Raw genomic sequence first — 19,870 nt, forward strand, 5'->3', positions numbered from 1 at the left:
GGTCATTGTCATGCCGCGTGACATACCAGGGAAAAAAACTGAACTGGGCCCAGCCTACCCCTCACCCTGTCCACTACTAGACTAGATGCTTACTGACCTGTTTGAGAGCCTCCACAAGGTTGGACACCACCTTGTCTCTGTCCTCAGTGAGGATGCAGTGCAGAGTGGCCCTCCTCTCGCTGTCCTTCCTCAGCATGAAGAAGCCAGAATCCTTCTCATCAGGAGATGGAGGAGCACTGTGGTCCTCAAAGTTCTCCACTGGGATACTGGTGGGGAACACAGGTTAGATTAAAGAGACCTCAGGTTTAAAAAAAAAAATATTTATACAGGAGAACAACAAAGTTCCAAATATTACATGACATTCTTTGGCATCGTGTTATAAATGGGATAAATGACTCTGTACATTATCTGGAACTAATGTACTCCGTAGATGTACAAGATACAGTGCCTTGCGAAAGTATTTGGCCCCCTTGAACTTTGCGACCTTTTGCCACATTTCAGGCTTCAAACATAAAGATATAAAACTGTATTTTTTTGTGAAGAATCAACAACAAGTGGGACACAATCATGAAGTGGAACGACATTTATTGGATATTTCAAACTTTTTTAACAAATCAAAAACTGAAAAATTGGGCGTGCAAAATTATTCAGCCTCCTTAAGTTAATACTTTGTAGCGCCACCTTTTGCTGCGATTACAGCTGTAAGTCGCTTGGAGTATGTCTCTATCAATTTTGCACATCGAGAGACTGAAATGTTTTCCCATTCCTCCTTGCAAAACAGCTCGAGCTCAGTGAGGTTGGATGGAGAGCATTTGTGAACAGCAGTTTTCAGTTCTTTCCACAGATTCTCGATTGGATTCAGGTCTGGACTTTGACTTGGCCATTCTAACACCTGGATATGTTTATTTTTGAACCATTCCATTGTAGATTTTGCTTTATGTTTTGGATCATTGTCTTGTTGGAAGACAAATCTCCGTCCCAGTCTCAGGTCTTTTGCAGACTCCATCAGGTTTTCTTCCAGAATGGTCCTGTATTTGGCTCCATCCATCTTCCCATCAATTTTAACCATCTTCCCTGTCCCTGCTGAAGAAAAGCAGGCCTACACCATGATGCTGCCACCACCATGTTTGACAGTGGGGATGGTGTGTTCAGGGTGATGAGCTGTGTTGCTTTTACGCCAAACATAACGTTTTGCATTGTTGCCAAAAAGTTCCATTTTGGTTTCATCTGACCAGAGCACCTTCTTCCACATGTTTGGTGTGTCTCCCAGGTGGCTTGTGGCAAACTTTAAACTACACTTTTTATGGATATCTTTAAGAAATGGCTTTCTTCTTGCCACTCTTCCATAATGGCCAGATTTGTGCAATATTCGACTGATTGTTGTCCTATGGACAGAGTCTCCCACCTCAGCTGTAGATCTCTGCAGTTCATCCAGAGTGATCATGGGCCTCTTGGCTGCATCTCTGATCAGTCTTCTCCTTGTATGAGCTGAAAGTTTAGAGGGACGGCCAGGTCTTGGTAGATTTTCAGTGGTCTGATACTCCTTCCATTTCAATATTATCGCTTGCACAGTGCTCCTTGGGATGTTTAAAGCTTGGGAAATCTTTTTGTATCCAAATCCGGCTTTAAACTTCTTCACAACAGTATCTCGGACCTGCCTGGTGTGTTCCTTGTTCTTCATGATGCTCTCTGCGCTTTTAACGGACCTCTGAGACTATCACAGTGCAGGTGCATTTATACGGAGACTTGATTACACACAGGTGGATTGTATTTATCATCATTAGTCATTTAGGTCAACATTGGATCATTCAGAGATCCTCACTGAACTTCTGGAGAGAGTTTGCTGCACTGAAAGTAAAGGGGCTGAATAATTTTGCACGCCCAATTTTTCAGTTTTTGATTTGTTAAAAAAGTTTGAAATATCCAATAAATGTCGTTCCACTTCATGAGTGTCTCACTTGTTGTTGATTCTTCACAAAAAAAATCAGTTTTATATCTTTATGTTTGAAGCCTGAAATGTGGCAAAAGGTCGCAAAGTTCAAGGGGGCCGAATACTTTCGCAAGGCACTGTACCTACATTGTCCATTATTTCCAGATAATGTACAGAGAGTGAGCGTTTATCTCTTTCCTCCAGATTGAGTTTTTTTGGCATTGCTTTTTGTCAGATGAATTGAGATGGCAGAGGTGCAGTGTTAGTGTGTTTTTCTGATCTCAAACACAACATTCTGGAGTGAAAATGCTAGCTTCACAAATACATATGGTGCTGACTGTATGTTGTGTTACCTGAGGAACAGGGAGCGGGTAGCTTTGACGTCCCGATCACTGTAACACTTGGTGCTGGGCTTGAAGCTGAAGGGGTTGGTGTTGAGGTCGTTCTCAGGGGAAACGGAGCCGTACTCGCTGCTGCTGCTGGTGTCTTCCACCACCACAGGCACTGGCAGAGAGATGCTGCGCAGGTACTCTTGAGGGCACAGAGACAGGTATAGGCAGGTGGGCACAGTTACACCACTGTTACACAAAGAAAACCAGAGCTTTTTGGTTCTTTTACATTACAGTACTACTTCTGTGAATGAATAATCTCAGAGTAGGGTAGTCAACATGACAATTTGTTTAGCCTAATGTCGTTAGGCGCAGACTCAGTGTGCTCTAAAGAGGAAGCAGCTCAGAAAGGCGCTCAAATTAACTCACCTGAACCTCCTGGTGTCAGAGCTGAGGAGAAAAACAGAGATTTTTTTATTCCATGATATGAATTGTGCAGAAACAACAAAAAAGTATCTACAACATAAAGTATCTAATAGCAATTGTCTTTCTACTCAGATATATCTATATTCTACGAACTACTTCATTGATTAACCGGTGACGGATTGTCCTAGCTACCTGTAAAGCCACTCTTGCCCCTCTTCTTGCGGCTGGTGACGGTGAGGAACTCATCAGTGAGCAGGTGCAGGGCGGTGGCCCTCTGGTCGGGGTCGGGTTCAAAGCAGCGTAGGATAAAGGCCTTGGCCTCCATTGACATGGAATCTGGGATCTCAGGATGGATCTTGAACATGCCAACCTGTAGCCAAAATAAAACAGCACAATAATGCTAGATCCAAGGGCCTAACCTGCAGCTGCAGCCAAGATGAAACCCAGCCATGTTAGAGCTAAGGGCCTAACCTGCAGCCAAGATGAAACCCAGCCATGTTAGAGCTAAGGGCCTAACCTGCAGTCAAGTCAAAACAACAAGTCAAGTGACCTAGCCAAATCACCTACCAAGTCTTAGTAAAGCTAAGAGCATACAGGACAATATGCTCCATATGCTAAGAGCATACAGGACAATATGAAGGGGACCTCAGAGATGGCAGTCAGTCAGAGGAGAGTTGGCTTGATTGAGGTGACATTAGTTAGTGGGTAAACTGATCTCTTGTAACCCATAGCTCTGTGGCACAGTAACACTGTGCAGGTGAGCTCATGCCATCATAGTACAGGAGGTCAAGTTGACAGTGAAGGACAAAATGCAGCAACTCCAGGCAAGAAGCTCGTCTGATGATAGACACTACAAATTCCAAACATTGCTTCCGAATGTAGGCTTGAGATTAGGAATGTAATGCCCCTCCCAGTCGAGACCTTCCAAGGTGGTACAGGAAAGTTTATGTGAGGATTGTTGCCAAATCTGCACAACAAGTATTACATAGTAAAAGCATTGACCAATGATGAATCTGCACTTTAAGTCACACAGGATGAGACAGACAGAATAGCTGCTGAAAGTCTTCTAAAAGATGGCTACATGTGTTACATTAGCGATCTATACAACCTGCTACAAAACAGTGGTTTAAAAGCACTGCAAAATCCACAGCAATTTACTACTGTAATTCATGGACATGTCTGTCATTCTGTCCTGCATTCAACATGATCTCCATCACACTCCGCAGACCACCCAGTTGAATCACTAGCTCTAGTGTTTAATGGACTACATATGTCCGGTCTATGGAATATTGCTGATGAGGGAAACACTTGAAATTTCCACTTCAGATTTATACAAGTGGAAAAAGCTTGAGGAGGGCTCATCAGTGGAACAGAGACTTAAAACAACACAAAGGATAGACTGTATTACACAGTCTATCTCCAGGTACTAGGTCTAATCTCACAGTTGGATAAGTATGTAATCCAATCACACTTTTTTTTTTAAAGCTAATATCCACAAAAAGTTGAGCTTTTTTCCATTACAAACACAGTGCTGACAGCATGCTATGTTTGGGATAGTACTGTCCTGGTGATACAACCATGGAGGAATGTGCCTGGAGGCGTGTAAGGACAGCCATCTGTCATGATCACTGCTGTGTATATTCCCCCCTAAGCCGACATTGCGACGGCTCTCAATGAACTACACTGGACTTTGTGCAAACTGGAAACCGCATATCCCGAGGCCGCATTTATTGTAGCTGGGGACTTTAATAAAGGAAATCTGAGGAAAAAGCTACTGAGATTTGATCAACACTTCGGTGCTACTTGCACATCAAACACTCTGGATCATTGCTACACTCCCTTCCGGGATGGCTAAAAGGCCCTCCCCTCCCTTAAACAGGAAGTACCCGTGGTAAGGACTGTTCAATGTTGGTCTGACCAATCGGAATCTATGCTTCAAGATTGTTTTGATCCCACGGAATGGGAAATGTTCCGGGTCCCCTCCGATATTGACGTATACACTGACTAGGTGACTGAGTTCATCAGGAAGTGCATAAAGGATGTTGTTACCACTGTGACGATTAGAAATTATCCAAACCAAAAACAGTAGATAAATGGCAGCATGAAATTGGGAACCACTGCATTTAACCACGGCAAGGTGACCGGGAACATGGACGAGTACAAACAGACCAGCTCTGACCTCCATAAGGCAATCAACGAGGCAAAATGACAGTACATGGAGTCACAATTCAATGGCTCAGACACAAGATGTATGTGGCAGGGATTCCAGACAATCAAGGATTATAAAGGGAAAGCCAGCCAAGTCGCGAACACCTTCTTCGCCTGCTTCGAGGAAAACACTGAGCTGGAGACAAGGACTGTGAGCTCTCGTTCTCTTTGGCCGATGTGAGTAAGACATTTAAGTGTGTTAACCCTCGCAAGGCTGCCGGCCCAGATGGCATTCCAAGCCGTGTCCTTAGAGCTGGTGCAGACCAGCTGGCTGGAATGTCTAAGGAGATATTCAATCTCTCCCTATCCCAGTCTGTTGTCCCCACTTGCTTCAAGATGTCCACCATTGTTCCTGTACCCAAGAAAGTGAAGGTAACTGAACTAAATGACTATCGCCCCGTAGCACTCACTTCTGTCATCATGAAGTGTTTTGAGAGGGTAGTTAAGGATCATGTCACCTCCAATTTATCCAACACCTTGGGCCCACTACACTTTGCATACCTCCCCAACAGATCCAAGGACGACGCAATCACCATCACACTGCCCTATCCCACCTGGACAAGAGGAATACCTAGGTAAGAATGCTGTTAATCGACTACAGCTTACCCTTCAACACCATAGGCTCTCCAGAGGGTGATGCAGACAGCCTAATGCTCACCGGGGGCACACTGCCTCCCCCCAGGACATCTACAGCAACTGGTGTCACAGGAAGGCCAAGAAGATCATCAATGACCTCAGTCACCCGAGCCACGGCCCGTTCACCCCACAACCATCTACAGTACAGGTGCATCAAAACTGTGATGGAGAGACTGAAAAACATTGTTTATCATACTGTACCCTGCCCTGAACCTTAGTCAGTGTTACTAGCCAGCTACCACCTGGTACTTTACCCTGCATCTTAGAGACTGCTGCCCTATGTACACTACCGTTAAAGTTTGGGGTCACTTAGAAATGTTCTTGTTTATGAAAGAAAAGCACAATGAATCATGCTTCACCATCTGGCAGTCCCAAAGGGTGAATCTGGATTTGGCGGATGCCAGGAGATCACTACCTGCTCCAATGCATAGTGCCAATTGTAAAGTTTGGTGGAGGAGGAATAATGGTCTGGGACTGTTTCATGGTTTGGGCTAGGCCCCTTAGTTCCAGTGAAGGGAAATCTTAACCCTACAGCATACAATGACATGATGATTCTGTGCTTCCAACTTTGTGGCAACAGTCTGGGGAAGGCCCTTTCCTGTTTCAGCATGACAACGCCATGACAAAAGCGATGTCCATACAGAAATGGTTGTCGAGATCAGTGTGGAAGAAACCCCATCAAACACCTTTAGGATTAATTGGAATGCTGACTGCGAGCCAGGTCTAATTGCCCAACATCAGTGCCCGACCTCAATATTGTTCGTGGCTGAATGGGAGCAATGTTCCAAATTCTAGTGGAAAGCCTTCCCAGAAAAGTGGAGGCTGTTACAGCAGCAAAGGGGGGGCCAAATTCATATTTAATGCCCATGATGTTGGAATGAGATGTCCGATGAGCAGGTGTCCACATACTTATGTATGTATGTATATACAGTTGAAGTCGGAAGTTTACATACACCTTAGCCCGATACATTTCAACTCATTTTTTTTTTTTTTACAATTCCTGACATTTAATCCTGGTAAAAATTCCCTGTCTTAAGTCAGTTAGGATCACCACTTTATTTTGAGAATGTGAAATGTCAGAATAATAGTTGAGAGAATTATTTATTTATTTCATCACATTCCCAGTGGGTCAGAAGTTTACATACACTCAATTAGTATTTGGTAGCGTTGCCTTTAAATTGTTTAACTTGGATCAAATGTTTCCGGTAGCCTTCCACAAGCTTCCCACAATAAGTTGGGTGAATTTTGGCACATTCCCCCTGACAGAGCTGGTGTAACTGAGTCAGGTTTGTAGTCCTCCTTGCTCGCACACGCATTTTCAGTTCTGCCCACACATTTTCTCTAGGATTGAGGTCAGGGCTTTGTGATGGTCACTCCAATACCTTGACTTTGTTGTCCTTAAGCCATTTTGTGACAACTTTGGAAGTATGCTTGGGGTCATTGTCCATTTGGAAGATCCATTTGCGACCAAGCTTTAACTTCCTGACTGATGTCTTGAGATGTTGTTTCAATATTTCCACATCCTTTTCTTTCCTCATGATGTCATCTATTTTGTGAAGTGCACCAGTCCCTCCTGCAGCAAAGCACCCCTACAACATGATGCTGCCACCCCCATATATATATATTTTTTTGTTGTTGTTGTTGTTGTTGTTTGTTGTGTGTGTATTGTTTTGTATTGCTAGGTACTACTGCACTGTTAGAGCTAAAACATTAGCATTTCACTGCACCTGCGATAACATCTGCAAATATGTGTACGCAAACAATACAATGTGATTTTACTTGATCTATTTCTGTATCTGACATCACTACGGAGAGAAATAAGTCAGCAGAACCATACATCACAATTAACAACAGAATGAGGGTGAAATCCTCATTCAAAGCCATCATTTTGATAGAGATACTACTACATTTTAAGCCAGCCAGACAAAAACACCATTCACCAATGGAAAGTGAACTAAGGTCAATGAACTGAATTTTAATTGACCTCTGAACTCTGACCTTGAACATGGCGGCCTGTGGTTCGCCCAGCTCGTAGAAGGGTGGTTTCCCAGTGGCCATCTCAATGATGGTGCAGCCAAGAGACCAGATGTCCGCAGGCTTGCCGTAGCCTCGAGGGCCTTTATCTATGATCTCAGGGGCCATGTACTGTAGTGTCCCTGCAAAACAACAACACACCAAACAGACAGGAAATTATACAAATATCAGCTACTAGTTACAAGTTGCATTTGTAAAAATGTGCATATCAGTGCTGATACAAGAAAATCAGGTTTTCAAGTTCAAGATTTAATGCAATAATCAATGACAATGCAATAATAAAACAAACACACGAGAGATAAGAAGAAATAGGAACACAATAAGTAAGAAAGTAAGCATACTATATGTAGGGTCAGTTCCAATACCATATTTACAATGTGCAGGGATACTGGCGGGATGGAGGTAAAAATGTATAGGGTTAAGGTGACTTTAATGAGGTTGAACTCTAGGTAGGGCTGCAAAATTCCTGAAAATTCAATAAATTCCCTGGTTTTACAGAAATCCTGGTTTAATTAAAGTTCCTGGATTTTGCAACCCTAGCTCTAGGGCTAAGTTTAATTCTGTGCAAGTGAAATTCTGCTAAATGCTAACCTGTTTCAGTAGTATAGCCTAATCAACAAAGAAGAGCTACATATTGTAACTCTAGATGAAGTGAGTCTATTTAGGTCTAATTATAGCCTACTGTAAGTGGAGCTTCAAAAGAGCTTTTAAAAAGGTAAGCTAAGTGCTATGGTGAAACTGGGAGAGACACATTGACGCACAACTTAAACAGGACAAAATGACTGTACTGGATGGTTTCAAGATGCGAAGGTGCATCTCTATGCTCCAATCAGATGGTCTTAACAAATGGGTCAAGCTGTGCTATCATTGGCTGCCACAATGTCAGCGCTGGCATAACCCTGGCATCTTACATTTACATTTACATTTAAGTAATTTAGCAGACGCTCTTATCCAGAGCGACTTACAAATTGGTGCGTTCACCTTAAGACATCCAGTGGAACAGCCACTTTACAATAGTGCATCTAAATCTTTTAAGGGGGGTGAGAAGGATTACTTTATCCTATCCTAGGTATTCCTGAAAGAGGTGGGGTTTCAGGTGTCTCCGGAAGGTGGTGATTGACTCCGCTGTCCTGGCGTCGTGAGGGAGTTTGTTCCACCATTGGGGGGCCAGAGCAGCGAACAGTTTTGACTGGGCTGCGCGGGAACTGTACTTCCTCAGTGGTAGGGAGGCGAGCAGGCCAGAGGTGGATGAACGCAGTGCCCTTGTTTGGGTGTAGGGCCTGATCAGAGCCTGGAGGTACTGAGGTGCCGTTCCCCTCACAGCTCCGTAGGCAAGCACCATGGTCTTGTAGCGGATGCGAGCTTCAACTGGAAGCCAGTGGAGAGAGCGGAGGAGCGGGGTGACGTGAGAGAACTTGGGAAGGTTGAACACCAGACGGGCTGCGGCGTTCTGGATGAGTTGTAGGGGTTTAATGGCACAGGCAGGGAGCCCAGCCAACAGCGAGTTGCAGTAATCCAGACGGGAGATGACAAGTGCCTGATCTTGACCTGACCACTCTGAATATCAACGGCAGGCTATTCTGAGATACGTCATTTACAGGATGATGAGCTAAAACAAGATAAATCCTCAAACACACAACACAAATAGTTTCTTAGAGATTAAATCTAAGCAGAACTATAATTGTAAATAGTGAGTGGGATCACTGTTTTGGTTCAGGGTTCAGCCCATTTTCAAACAACCTGTTCCATCAAGGCATTTTTTGACAATGTAGGGAGAGGAAGCTCAGTGGTTATACAGACCAGTACACACCAGTTGTTATAAACCCAGTCAGACAGACCAGTGCATACCAGTTGTTATTAACCCAGTCAGGTAGACCAGTACATACCAGTTGTTATAAACCCAGTCAGACAGACCAGTACACACCAGTTGTTATAAACCCAGTCAGACAGACCAGTACATACCAGTTGTTATAAACCCAGTCAGACAGACCAGTACACACCAGCTGTTATAAACCCAGTCAGACAGACCAGTACACACCAGTTGTTATAAACCCAGTCAGACAGACCAGTACATACCAGTTGTTATTAACCCAGTCAGGTAGACCAGTACATACCAGCTGTTATAAACCCAGTCAGACAGACCAGTACACACCAGCTGTTATAAACCCAGTCAGACAGACCAGTACACACCAGTTGTTATAAACCCAGTCAGACAGACCAGTACACACCAGTTGTTATAAACCCAGTCAGACAGACCAGTACACACCAGTTGTTATAAACCCAGTCAGACAGACCAGTACACACCAGTTGTTATAAACTCAGTCAGACAGACCAGTACACACCAGCTGTTATAAACCCAGTCAAACAGACCAGTACATACCAGTTGATATTAACCCAGTCAGACATACCAGTACATACCAGTTGATATAAACCCAGTCAAACAGACCAGTACATACCAGTTGTTATAAACCCAGTCAGACAGACCAGTACACCCCAGCTGTTATAAACCCAGTCAGACAGACCAGTACATACCAGTTGATATAAACCCAGTCAAACAGACCAGTACATACCAGTTGTTATTAACCCAGTCAGGCAGACCAGTACACACCAGTTGTTATTAACCCAGTCAGACAGACCAGTACATACCAGTTGTTATTAGCCCCGTCAGGCAGACCAGTACATAACAGTTGTTATAAACCCAGTCAGGCAAACCAGTACATACCAGTGAAAGTCTCAGTCCATGGGTTGATCCCAGCCAGCCTTTTAGAGGTACCAAAGTCAGATATCTTCAGAACTCCGCTATATGTGTTTATGAGCACATTATCACCCTGTGGATATAAAGACAACCAAGAGGATTATAAAAGAGCTCCATTCCAAGTAATCTCCATTCATTAGACTTAACCCAATGACTATGATAACAGCCTAGTAATCTAAGGTATTTCCTAGAAGGAAATCAGCAACAGTTGTTACAGTGGGCTATATTCACCACTTGACGTAAATGGCTGTTAAGGTCATTTGATGAGACACTATTGTTAAATGAGGCAGAATTTAGAGGCCTATCTTGTCCTGGGTATGTGAGAAAGAGTATGCTAACCTAAATTAATGTTTCTATTATGGGATGGGAGTGTGGTCAGTGTGTTTTATTATTTATGACTGAGATTGAGTTATGCCACGTCACGTTAACCTTCCGGTAGAATGATAAGGGGAAGTCATCATACTAGAACCAGGCGCCACTTACAAATCAAATCATTTCTGTACCACCGACATGAATGTGGCCTCCCTACTGTCTAGGCGCATACTGCACATTGGCCAAAGGCTTTGAAATAGACCAGGCTTCACCTTGATGTCTCTGTGAGCAATCTGGTTGTCATGGAGGTATTTGAGTCCCTCCAGGATCTGTCTGGTGTAGAAGCCGATGGTGGGTTCGTTGTTCTTCAGAGGGCCCCATTTAGACCTCAGCAGAGCAGACAGGCTTCCTGGAGGAAAACCACAGGACAAAGTCGAATACATATCAATACATTCTGGTTTACTATCAGTAGGACGGTAGTGTATTCAATCAGTAAGCCAGGATACCTATTACATAAATCAGACAAGATATGTGTTTTTATTTGTTTCTAGGTGTAGTGGAGGAAATGTAGTTGCTTCTTGTTGTCTTTCACTGAGTAAAGATGCAACATTGGCTTATAAGAAATGGTTGGGCATTGACTAGATCATTTTACCTTTCTAATGCTGCACGGATAGCCCTCTTACCTCCGGGAACCTGCTCCATGAAGATCTTGATAAAACCATTCTCGCTGATGGAGCCCAAGTACTGCACAATATTCTTGTGCTTCAGATGTTTGTGAAGGGCAATCTCCTCATGGAGGGGCTGAGAGTACCTTGGACAGAACATCCGCTGTTACATCTCCCAGGAGAAAGAGCAGGATATTCTCTCTCTCACTCTCTCTCTCTCACACACACACACACACACACACGCACACGCACGAGCACGCACACAATGGTCAATTCAAACTAAAGAAGACGAAGACACTTTACTGAGAAATAAATGTTCAAACTTCACACCATAAATAATAAGACTAGATACATTCTCCCACTATTCTACTGAATCAGACACTTAATTAGATTGTTTTCCCCCCTGAGAGGATACTTCAGAGTTTCTTCTTAATGATTAATAATAATTATTCACACATTTGAGTTAGCCCATGAGAGCCCTCTAATGACTTGTAATGTGATGAGTGTAACAATGCGTGACAGAGGAATTTTCTGGGCTGATTGGGCTTTGAAGGAGTCCCATAATAAGCCAGGAGTAGTTGGAACAATGAGTAGACCAGAGATGGTGGTGGAAGGCAGTGCAGCGCAACACAAGGCAAGGAAGTGGAGTAGAGTGCTTGGTACACTAGTTGCTAGGCGACCATTTCCCCCCTATTCTTTTCATTGCCAAGTCACTCGATCAGGTTTATAGTACAGTGCTGCTTGATAGTATGTGAATCCTACAGTGCTGGTCATCAGTTTTGCTATAAAATATTAAAATAAACATATAAAATCCTCATCTAAACCCCAATTCATAATAAAGACATTCCAAGTAAATTATATATTTTCATTGTTTATTTAACAAAAGTGGTTTATTTAACTCAGATTTGATGTGTGCAAAAATATGTGAACCCCTTCAGTCAATAGCTTGTGGCACCTCCATTAGCAGCGATAACTTGGAGTAAACGTCTCCTATAGCAAGTAATCAGTCTCTGACATCTGTTTTGAGGGATTTTTGCCCACCCCTCCTTACAGAACTCAGCCAATTGAGTGAGGATTGAGGGGTGTCTGACATGAACTGCCCGCTTCAGGTCCTGCGACACCATCTCGATTGGATTTAGGTCAGGACTTTAACTTGGTCGATCCAAAACATAAATCTTCTTTCTCCTGAGTCATTCTTTGGTAGATTTGCTTGAATGCTTTGGGTCGTTGTCTTGTTGGAAGACCCATTTCCAGCCCAACTTTAGCTCCTTGACTGATGGCCTGACGTTCTGTTCAATAATCTCCTGGTACACCTCAGACTTCATGGTTCCCTTAATGATGTGGAGTCATCCAGGTCCAGAGGAGGAAAAGCAGCCCCAGATCTGGACATTCCCACCACTATGCTTGACTATTGCGATAAGATTATTTTGGTGGTAGGCAGTGTTGGATTTTCGCCAAACATAGTGGTGTTGATTATGACCAGAACAGTCCATTTGGGACTCATCGGTTCAGAGAATGAACTACCAGAAACCTTCAGGTTTGTCCAGGTGGTCTCTGGCAAAGTTATCTTTTGAGAGCAGAGGCATTTCTATTCAGTGTTCTTCTTATTGTTGTTGAAGCATGCACAGTCACTTGAGATGCAGCAAGGGAGGTCTTCAAATCTCCAGATCTTATGTGTGGGTTGGCTTTTACCAGATGTATTATTGTTCTTGTGGCTCTTGGGGATATTTTGGAAGAGCGTCCACTTCTAGGCTGAGTTGCTGTCATGTTAAATGCTCTCCATTTGTAAATGATTTGCCTCACAGTGGACTGATGGAGCTCAATCTTTTTGAGATGATTTTATAGCCTTTCCCAGACTGATGTGCTCTCACAACCCTCCTCCTGATATCCTCGGAGATCTCCTTTCCTCTCAGCATGGTGTGCTTTGTGTTGACCTGGATGGGTAAACACCAAACTGACCAGGTTATCTCTATTTATCAGAGTCCCATCCAAACTCTTTCCTGACAATCTCTCCTTTGATTGGTTCATTTGGTACACAATTATTTACTTACCCACCTTATTCTACTTACCTACTTGATTTAACCAATGCAACTTGGGGTTCACTTATTTTTGCAACTGCACTAATTCCTTTTTTTAATGTTGTTTTTCTACTACACGCATGATTTCCTCTACACCAACATATGGCATTAAATATAAACATGTTTTGTCAGAACAAAAAGACTGGTTCTGATTAGATTAAGATTTCATGGTAAAAAAAACAAAAATCTGTAATTGCACAAGGGGTTCACATACTTTTCAAGCAGCACTGTATAACACTGGTGTCCCAAGTAAAGGACACACCGCAGGAGAGCAGGTCTAGCACAGAGCTAACACAGTGGACGGCTCAAACGACTGCTTTGGCGCCCCTTCTATCTGCCAATCAAATGACCACTCAGGAAACCACTTCAGTTGTTATACTCTGAATTACCACTCACTCACTTTACATAATGACACGGGGACCTTTTGCTATACAGCCTTCCATTAGCAAAGTGCGTGATAAAAAGACAGTGAAAGTGTCATGGATGGGGGAATGGTAGAAGCTGATTGGTAGGGTCTTTTTGGAGAAAGTCTAGTTTACATGTTCTCTTACCTGCTGTCTCTCTCCGGTATCTCCTTGATGGCCAGCCGCACCTGGTTGCTAAGGTCCCGGCCGGCATACACTACTCCAAACGTCCCTTTTCCCAGAACTACCCTCTCTCCATGCTCATTATACTCATAGTCATACTGAAGAGTCAAGCACAGGAGGACATTATGTTAAAGATTACATTTTGTTGCATGTTAACTTCAAGGACCATTACAATCTAGAGTTATAACAGGATTATGTAGGTATATCTAAGAACAGGTGAGCTATAAAGTGACAGTTGTGGCTGGGTACTAACTGATAGAAAGAAAGGGAAATGTGAGCTTTGCAAGGTCAGATCAAACAGTGTTCAAAAAACTATTGGGGCATCTGATCTGGGCCATGCTAGTGTTTGGCAGGAAGAGGCTGTGTCATTGTTTTGGGTAATTATTCACAGGTAATTGTTTTGTCGCACCACTGGGAGAACAAGTGAATAGAGGGACAGTTGCTTTTCATACAGTACACTCTGTTGGTTTCCATTGCATGAGCAGCGTGACCTACTTTCACACGGTAGGAAGTTGTCTCTAACTATTTCAACACTTTACATGGCCTGTATCTGGTTTTATATAGATTTTGAAAAACAATCGGAGAGACTGTTTCTGCTGAATACATCCTAGATCTTGTATACATATACTGTACATCAGGTAATCCGGTTGGAAATAAATATAGAAATAAAAGAATGTGGCTAGAAAAGGAGTATCCTTCTCTCCTCCTTCACCTCTAGGGCGTCAATGTCACACTCCCCTTCTTCCGGGCCTTTCCAAGCTTCCTCTGCGATGCTGTTGACCAGATCACAGAACCTGCAACACACAGAGCAGTCACATCAGTACCGTTCCACATTTGAGATGAAATACTCAATTTACACCCACACAAACACCAGATAACCTTCACCACACTTAAAAATATGTCACAAGAGCAGTCGTGAAATAACACAGAGCCCAGACAAGCACCCTTTCACACACTCACAAACCCCCATCACACCAGCACTGACTCACTGAATCACACTGTGGAGCTATTGAGACTGGCTAGCTGTGCTTCGGTTCTTCATTGTGAGAGTCACAAGTCTACAGTACAGACACTCCCTTGGAGAACAGCTCATGTGCTTGTGAGATGGCGCAATCACGGCGCAAAGGGACAGACAGACCTTTTGCAGTGCATCTCTGTGCAGAAGTAGATCTGAAAGTCCTCTGAGTTGTGCAGCACATACAGGAAGGCACTGCGCTCGTCAAACTTGGAAATACTGAGGAAGATGAGTTGACAGTTAGAGAAAAGACGACAGGTGAATTCCCATGACAACTTCAGAGAAATCATTCCAGTAGTCTCTAAGTGCAGAAGCTTTTTCTTTTCACCAGAGCTGCAAGTCTCTTACAACCTAACAATGTTCTTCATTCAATCACATACAACAAGTTACAGTAACTCTTAAAGAATGAATAGAACTCTGAACATTCATTCCCACACACACATACACACTGTTGAGTCTCCACCAGTGTTCAGCTGAGCGAACAGGGATTTTAAGCCAGTTAACTAAGGCCAGGGCTGAGCGGAGTGGACCAGAGCAGAGAATGAGTGGTTGAATTCAGCCCACCATGGCACACTGTTGCAGCCAAGGGAACTGCCATTGTCTCCTAGTACACTGGAGGGCGAGTGGGCAAAAACAAAAATACGCTCCCTAGCAACATCTCACAGAGGCCTTCTGAAGTGGGAGATCAGTTGGAGGGGGAAGGAGGGAGAGGCATTGAGGGACCATCTCTGACTAATATTGCCTTGGGAACCAGGTGGTCACATTATAATCTGTTATGTTGTTGGCATAAGTTACAGAGGAGAGTAGAGGATAGAGGAGAGTAGGGAGCAGTCTTTATTGCCCATACATTACAATGAGTGTGTAGAACAGGACAGCTGTGAGATCACCAACCTGACACCCCGTACTGACATGGCCCTGAAGTTCCACTCATGGACCCCCCTGTGCTGTTAGAACGATCAGAAAAACATGAACGTCAGTACCTCTGGTGACTGATTAAAATGTGTCAGGGCAGAGAGAGACAGAGGCAGAGAGAGACGGACATATAGACAGACAGGCAGGGCTGTACTCCAGGGCTGTACTTCTTTTCTGAGACACAAAGCAAAGACACAAGGCAGTTGTCACACACTCTTCCTGTGGTCAGTAACTTACCTTGTCATCAGGGGAAACATGCCAGATGGAGACAGTGTTCTCCTCCACATCGTTGTTTATGGACAAGTACGAAGGCAGGTAGACTTTAGTGGGCTCCAGTATCAACACCTGGAAAAAGGACAACCAATAGGACATCAAGACATTTCACAATAAAGCAGAGAAAATAAACAGTGTAGGAAAACTGCCCCAGCTGGTACCACTGTTATGGTTGATGTAGAGCACCAGTCAAAAGTTTGGACACACCTACTCATTCAAGGGGTTTTCTTAATTTTTACTATTTTCTACATTGTAGAATAATAGTGAATACATCAAAACTATGAAATAACACATATGGAATCATGACGTAACCAAAAAAGTGTTAAACAAATCAAAATATATTTTATATTTCAGATTCTTCAAAGTAGCCACCCATTGCCTTGATGACAGCACTGCACACTCTTTGCATTCTCTCAACCAGCTTCATGAAGAGTGCTTTTCCAACAGTCTTGAAGGAGTTCCCACATATGCTGAGCACTTGTTGGCTGCTTTTCCTTCACTATGTGGTCCAACTCATCCCAAACCATCTCAATTGGGTTGAGGTTGGGTGATTATGGAGGCCAGGTCATCTGATGCAGCACTCCATCACTCTCCTTGGTCAAATAGCCCTTACACAGCCTGGAGGTGTGTTCGGGTCATTGTCCTATTGAAAAACAAATTATAGTCCCACTAAGCACAAACCAGATGGGATGGGGTATCGCTGCAGAATGCAGTGGTAGCCATGCTGGTTAAGTGAATTCTAAATAAATCACTGGCAATGTCACCAGCAAAGCACCCACACACTATCACACCTCCTCCTCCATGCTTCACGGTGGGAACCACACATGCGGAGATCATCCATTCACCTACTCCGCGTCTCACAAAGACACGGCAGGTGGAACCAAAAATCTCAAATTTGGACTCATCAGACCAAAGGACAGATTTCCACAGGTCTAATGTCCATTGATCGTGTTTATTGGCCCAAGCATGTCTCTTCTTCTTATTAGTGTCCTTTCGTAGTGGTTTCTTTCCTCATGAGAGACAGTTTCATCATAGAGCTTCATGGTTTTTGGGACTGCACTTGAAAAAACGTTCAAAGTTCTTGACATTTTCCGGACTGACAGACCTTTATGTCGTAAAGTAATGATGGACTGTTGTTTCTCTTTGCTCATTTGAGCTCTTCTTGACATAATATGGACTTGGTCTTTTACCAAATAGGGCTATATTCTGTATATCACCCCTACCTTATCACAACACAACTGATTGGCTCAAAAGAAGGAAAGAAATTCCACAAATGAACTTTTAACAAGGCACACCTGTTAATTGAAATGCATTCCAGGTGACTAACTCATGGAGCTGGTTTAGAGAATGCCAAGAGTGTGCAAAGCTGTCATCAAGGCAAAGGGTGGCTACTTTGAAGAATCTGAAATATAAAATATATTTTGATTTGTTTAACAATTATTTGGTTACTTCATGATTCCTTGTGTTATTTCATAGTTTTGATGTCTTCACTATTATTCTACAAAATAAAGAAAAACCCTAGAATGACTATTTACTGGGACTGTATATGTCTAACTGTCAAGGTCAAGTCTAAACAGTGAAGAATCCCAGGAAGGAAGGCAAAGAGAGCATGCGACACATACCGGGAAGCGGACAGACGAGACGTCTTTCTTTGTGGCCTCCACCAAGAAGTCCATCCAGAAGTCCACCAGTTCCTGTTTGGGCGGCGGCTGCTCTACAGACGGCTTTTTGAAGTGCTGGTAAATCAGGATGGTCTCCACAAGAGAGCGCAGATACCTGGGTTGCAGTCAACACAGATGGTAGCTTAAAAGAAATGTAAAAGGCCTTCGACTGCAGGAAAAGAAAAGTCAGTTAAACAGAGCTAAATAAGTTTGAATAGATTGTTTAAATCTTGAGCACCAAAAGAAAATAGGCCACTGACTGACTACGAAAGACGAAAGCACATTTAAATTGTGCAAAATAGGTTGAAATAAGTTCACTATATGTTGAGCTTTAAATGTAAAAAATAAAAAACACCCTCGCTCACCAGACAGGGGCCTTCAATTTGAAGAGTTTCTCGGAGGCCTGTATGACCCTGGTGTTGTCACAGGCCAGGATGCTAGCCCCCAGGAAGAAACCCACATCCCAGTAGCTCTGCAGCTTATCCAGGCTGCCCTTCTTCCCCAGTAGGCTGCTCAGCTTCACTCCTGGAGAGAACAACAAGGTCAGGTCAGGGACATATTACAACAGTGGAGGCTGCTGAGTGAAGACGGCTCATAATAATGGCTGGAACCGAGCAAATGGAATGGCATCAAACACAAAGAAATCATGTATTTAATACCATTCCACATATTCTGCTCAAGCCCTTTACCACGAGCCCGTCCTCCGCAATTAAGGTGCCACCGACCTCCTGTGTATTATTATAATATAAAAGAAAGATACTCCACACTGTTGAATCCTTCCGTTTTATTGTGCAACGTTTCGAGATACTGTGTCCTATTTTGACCTATTTTGTGTTATTTTTATACCATGTGTTATTTAAACAATATGGCCAGAGGAGGTGTGTTATATGGCCAATATACCACGGTTAAGGGCTGTTCTTACGCACAACTAAATACAGGAGAACCTCTGGACATATCCCATAGCTGTGGTATATTGGCCATATATCACAAACCCCTGATGTGCCTTAGAGCAGTAAAAAAAAAAGTTGTCATACCCGTGGTATACGGTCTGATATACCACGGTTGTCAGCCAATCAGCCTTCAGGGCTTGAACCACCCAGTTTATAATTCTTCACAGAGATCAGATACTTAGCGAAGGAGAACACAATGGGATGTACTGCACAGCAGGGGTTTGGGAATAGGCTGGGCACTGTAGAGCTTACTCTTATGTCAAGCATTTCACCTGAAATGTAGATTGGTGAATCTTAGTAGGTACTTGCCATGTTGCTACTAAATTGCAGAGCGATAATGGGGCATGGTTGTTATTTTTGGCCTCGCTGAGGGAAGCTGCCACTACATGTCCTGCTCAGGCAGCCCATGGCAGGGCAGATTAGAGGAGAGCGGGGGGGGGGGGGGGCAGGGACTTGGAGGAGGCCCACGGTTGATTCCCAGGATTGTCTGTCCTGTTTCTCACATTCCTGTGCTACTTTCTGAGCCTCAGATTTCACAGTAAACACAGGGGATTGGGAGCCAAACAGCACAAAACTCAGGCAGCTCAAGGCAAAACATTAGATATCAAGGAGAATAAAGTGTTACTCACCGACTTTGCGGAGCTCGAAGGAGGCGTCAAACTGGTGTCCCGCTGCCAGGAGTAGAACGGCGTAGTTGATGCCAGAGTGTAGTGTCGGCTCAGACTCAAACCCCTTCTTAAACCTGAGAGGAACGACAGAGAAGCTAACTTAGAATCACCAATATTACACACTATGCTTCATTTTTAAATCAGACATGATGTTCCTACAGTAATTGCTGAAGTGTCCTTAGTGAGAACTTTTCATCTCCCTAGTTTTGTAAAAAGCATCCAAAAACAATTACAGCCTTATTTGGCAGGGTGCACAGAGGAACCACTTGCACAAAGCTTGGCACTCGCAAATAAAAACCCTAATTTACTTAATGAGCAATCTGTTCCACTGAAGGAATGAGTGTGAATAACATGAGAAGCCTCTCCAAAGACATTGTCTGGGTTGGAACAGAGGACAAGGTTGCCCGAGGGGGAGTTATTCTAATGAGATG

The 19,870-nt window shown here is 43.5% G+C and overlaps 1 protein-coding gene across 2 annotated transcripts in view; it reads right to left on the reverse strand.

The window, feature by feature from the left end:
- LOC115107688 (mitogen-activated protein kinase kinase kinase 5-like) overlaps nucleotides 1-19,870 on the reverse strand; it is a 57,421-nt gene that overhangs the window by 5,322 nt on the left and 32,229 nt on the right. For both annotated transcript variants that reach the window (XM_029631211.2, XM_065008726.1), the window contains exons 8-23: nucleotides 19,401-19,513; nucleotides 18,187-18,346; nucleotides 17,783-17,936; nucleotides 16,125-16,232; nucleotides 15,867-15,919; nucleotides 15,099-15,194; nucleotides 14,673-14,754; nucleotides 13,925-14,058; nucleotides 11,314-11,441; nucleotides 10,903-11,039; nucleotides 10,286-10,391; nucleotides 7,528-7,685; nucleotides 2,878-3,055; nucleotides 2,689-2,709; nucleotides 2,284-2,461; nucleotides 98-266 (exon numbers count right to left, since the gene is read on the reverse strand). In XM_029631211.2, coding sequence (XP_029487071.1) covers nucleotides 98-266; nucleotides 2,284-2,461; nucleotides 2,689-2,709; nucleotides 2,878-3,055; nucleotides 7,528-7,685; nucleotides 10,286-10,391; nucleotides 10,903-11,039; nucleotides 11,314-11,441; nucleotides 13,925-14,058; nucleotides 14,673-14,754; nucleotides 15,099-15,194; nucleotides 15,867-15,919; nucleotides 16,125-16,232; nucleotides 17,783-17,936; nucleotides 18,187-18,346; nucleotides 19,401-19,513 — 1,975 coding nt within the window. The remainder of the gene's footprint in view (nucleotides 1-97; nucleotides 267-2,283; nucleotides 2,462-2,688; nucleotides 2,710-2,877; nucleotides 3,056-7,527; nucleotides 7,686-10,285; nucleotides 10,392-10,902; nucleotides 11,040-11,313; nucleotides 11,442-13,924; nucleotides 14,059-14,672; nucleotides 14,755-15,098; nucleotides 15,195-15,866; nucleotides 15,920-16,124; nucleotides 16,233-17,782; nucleotides 17,937-18,186; nucleotides 18,347-19,400; nucleotides 19,514-19,870) is intronic.

Source organism: Oncorhynchus nerka, linkage group LG24 (genome assembly GCF_034236695.1).
Source record: "Oncorhynchus nerka isolate Pitt River linkage group LG24, Oner_Uvic_2.0, whole genome shotgun sequence".
Classification (NCBI taxonomy): domain Eukaryota; kingdom Metazoa; phylum Chordata; class Actinopteri; order Salmoniformes; family Salmonidae; genus Oncorhynchus; species Oncorhynchus nerka.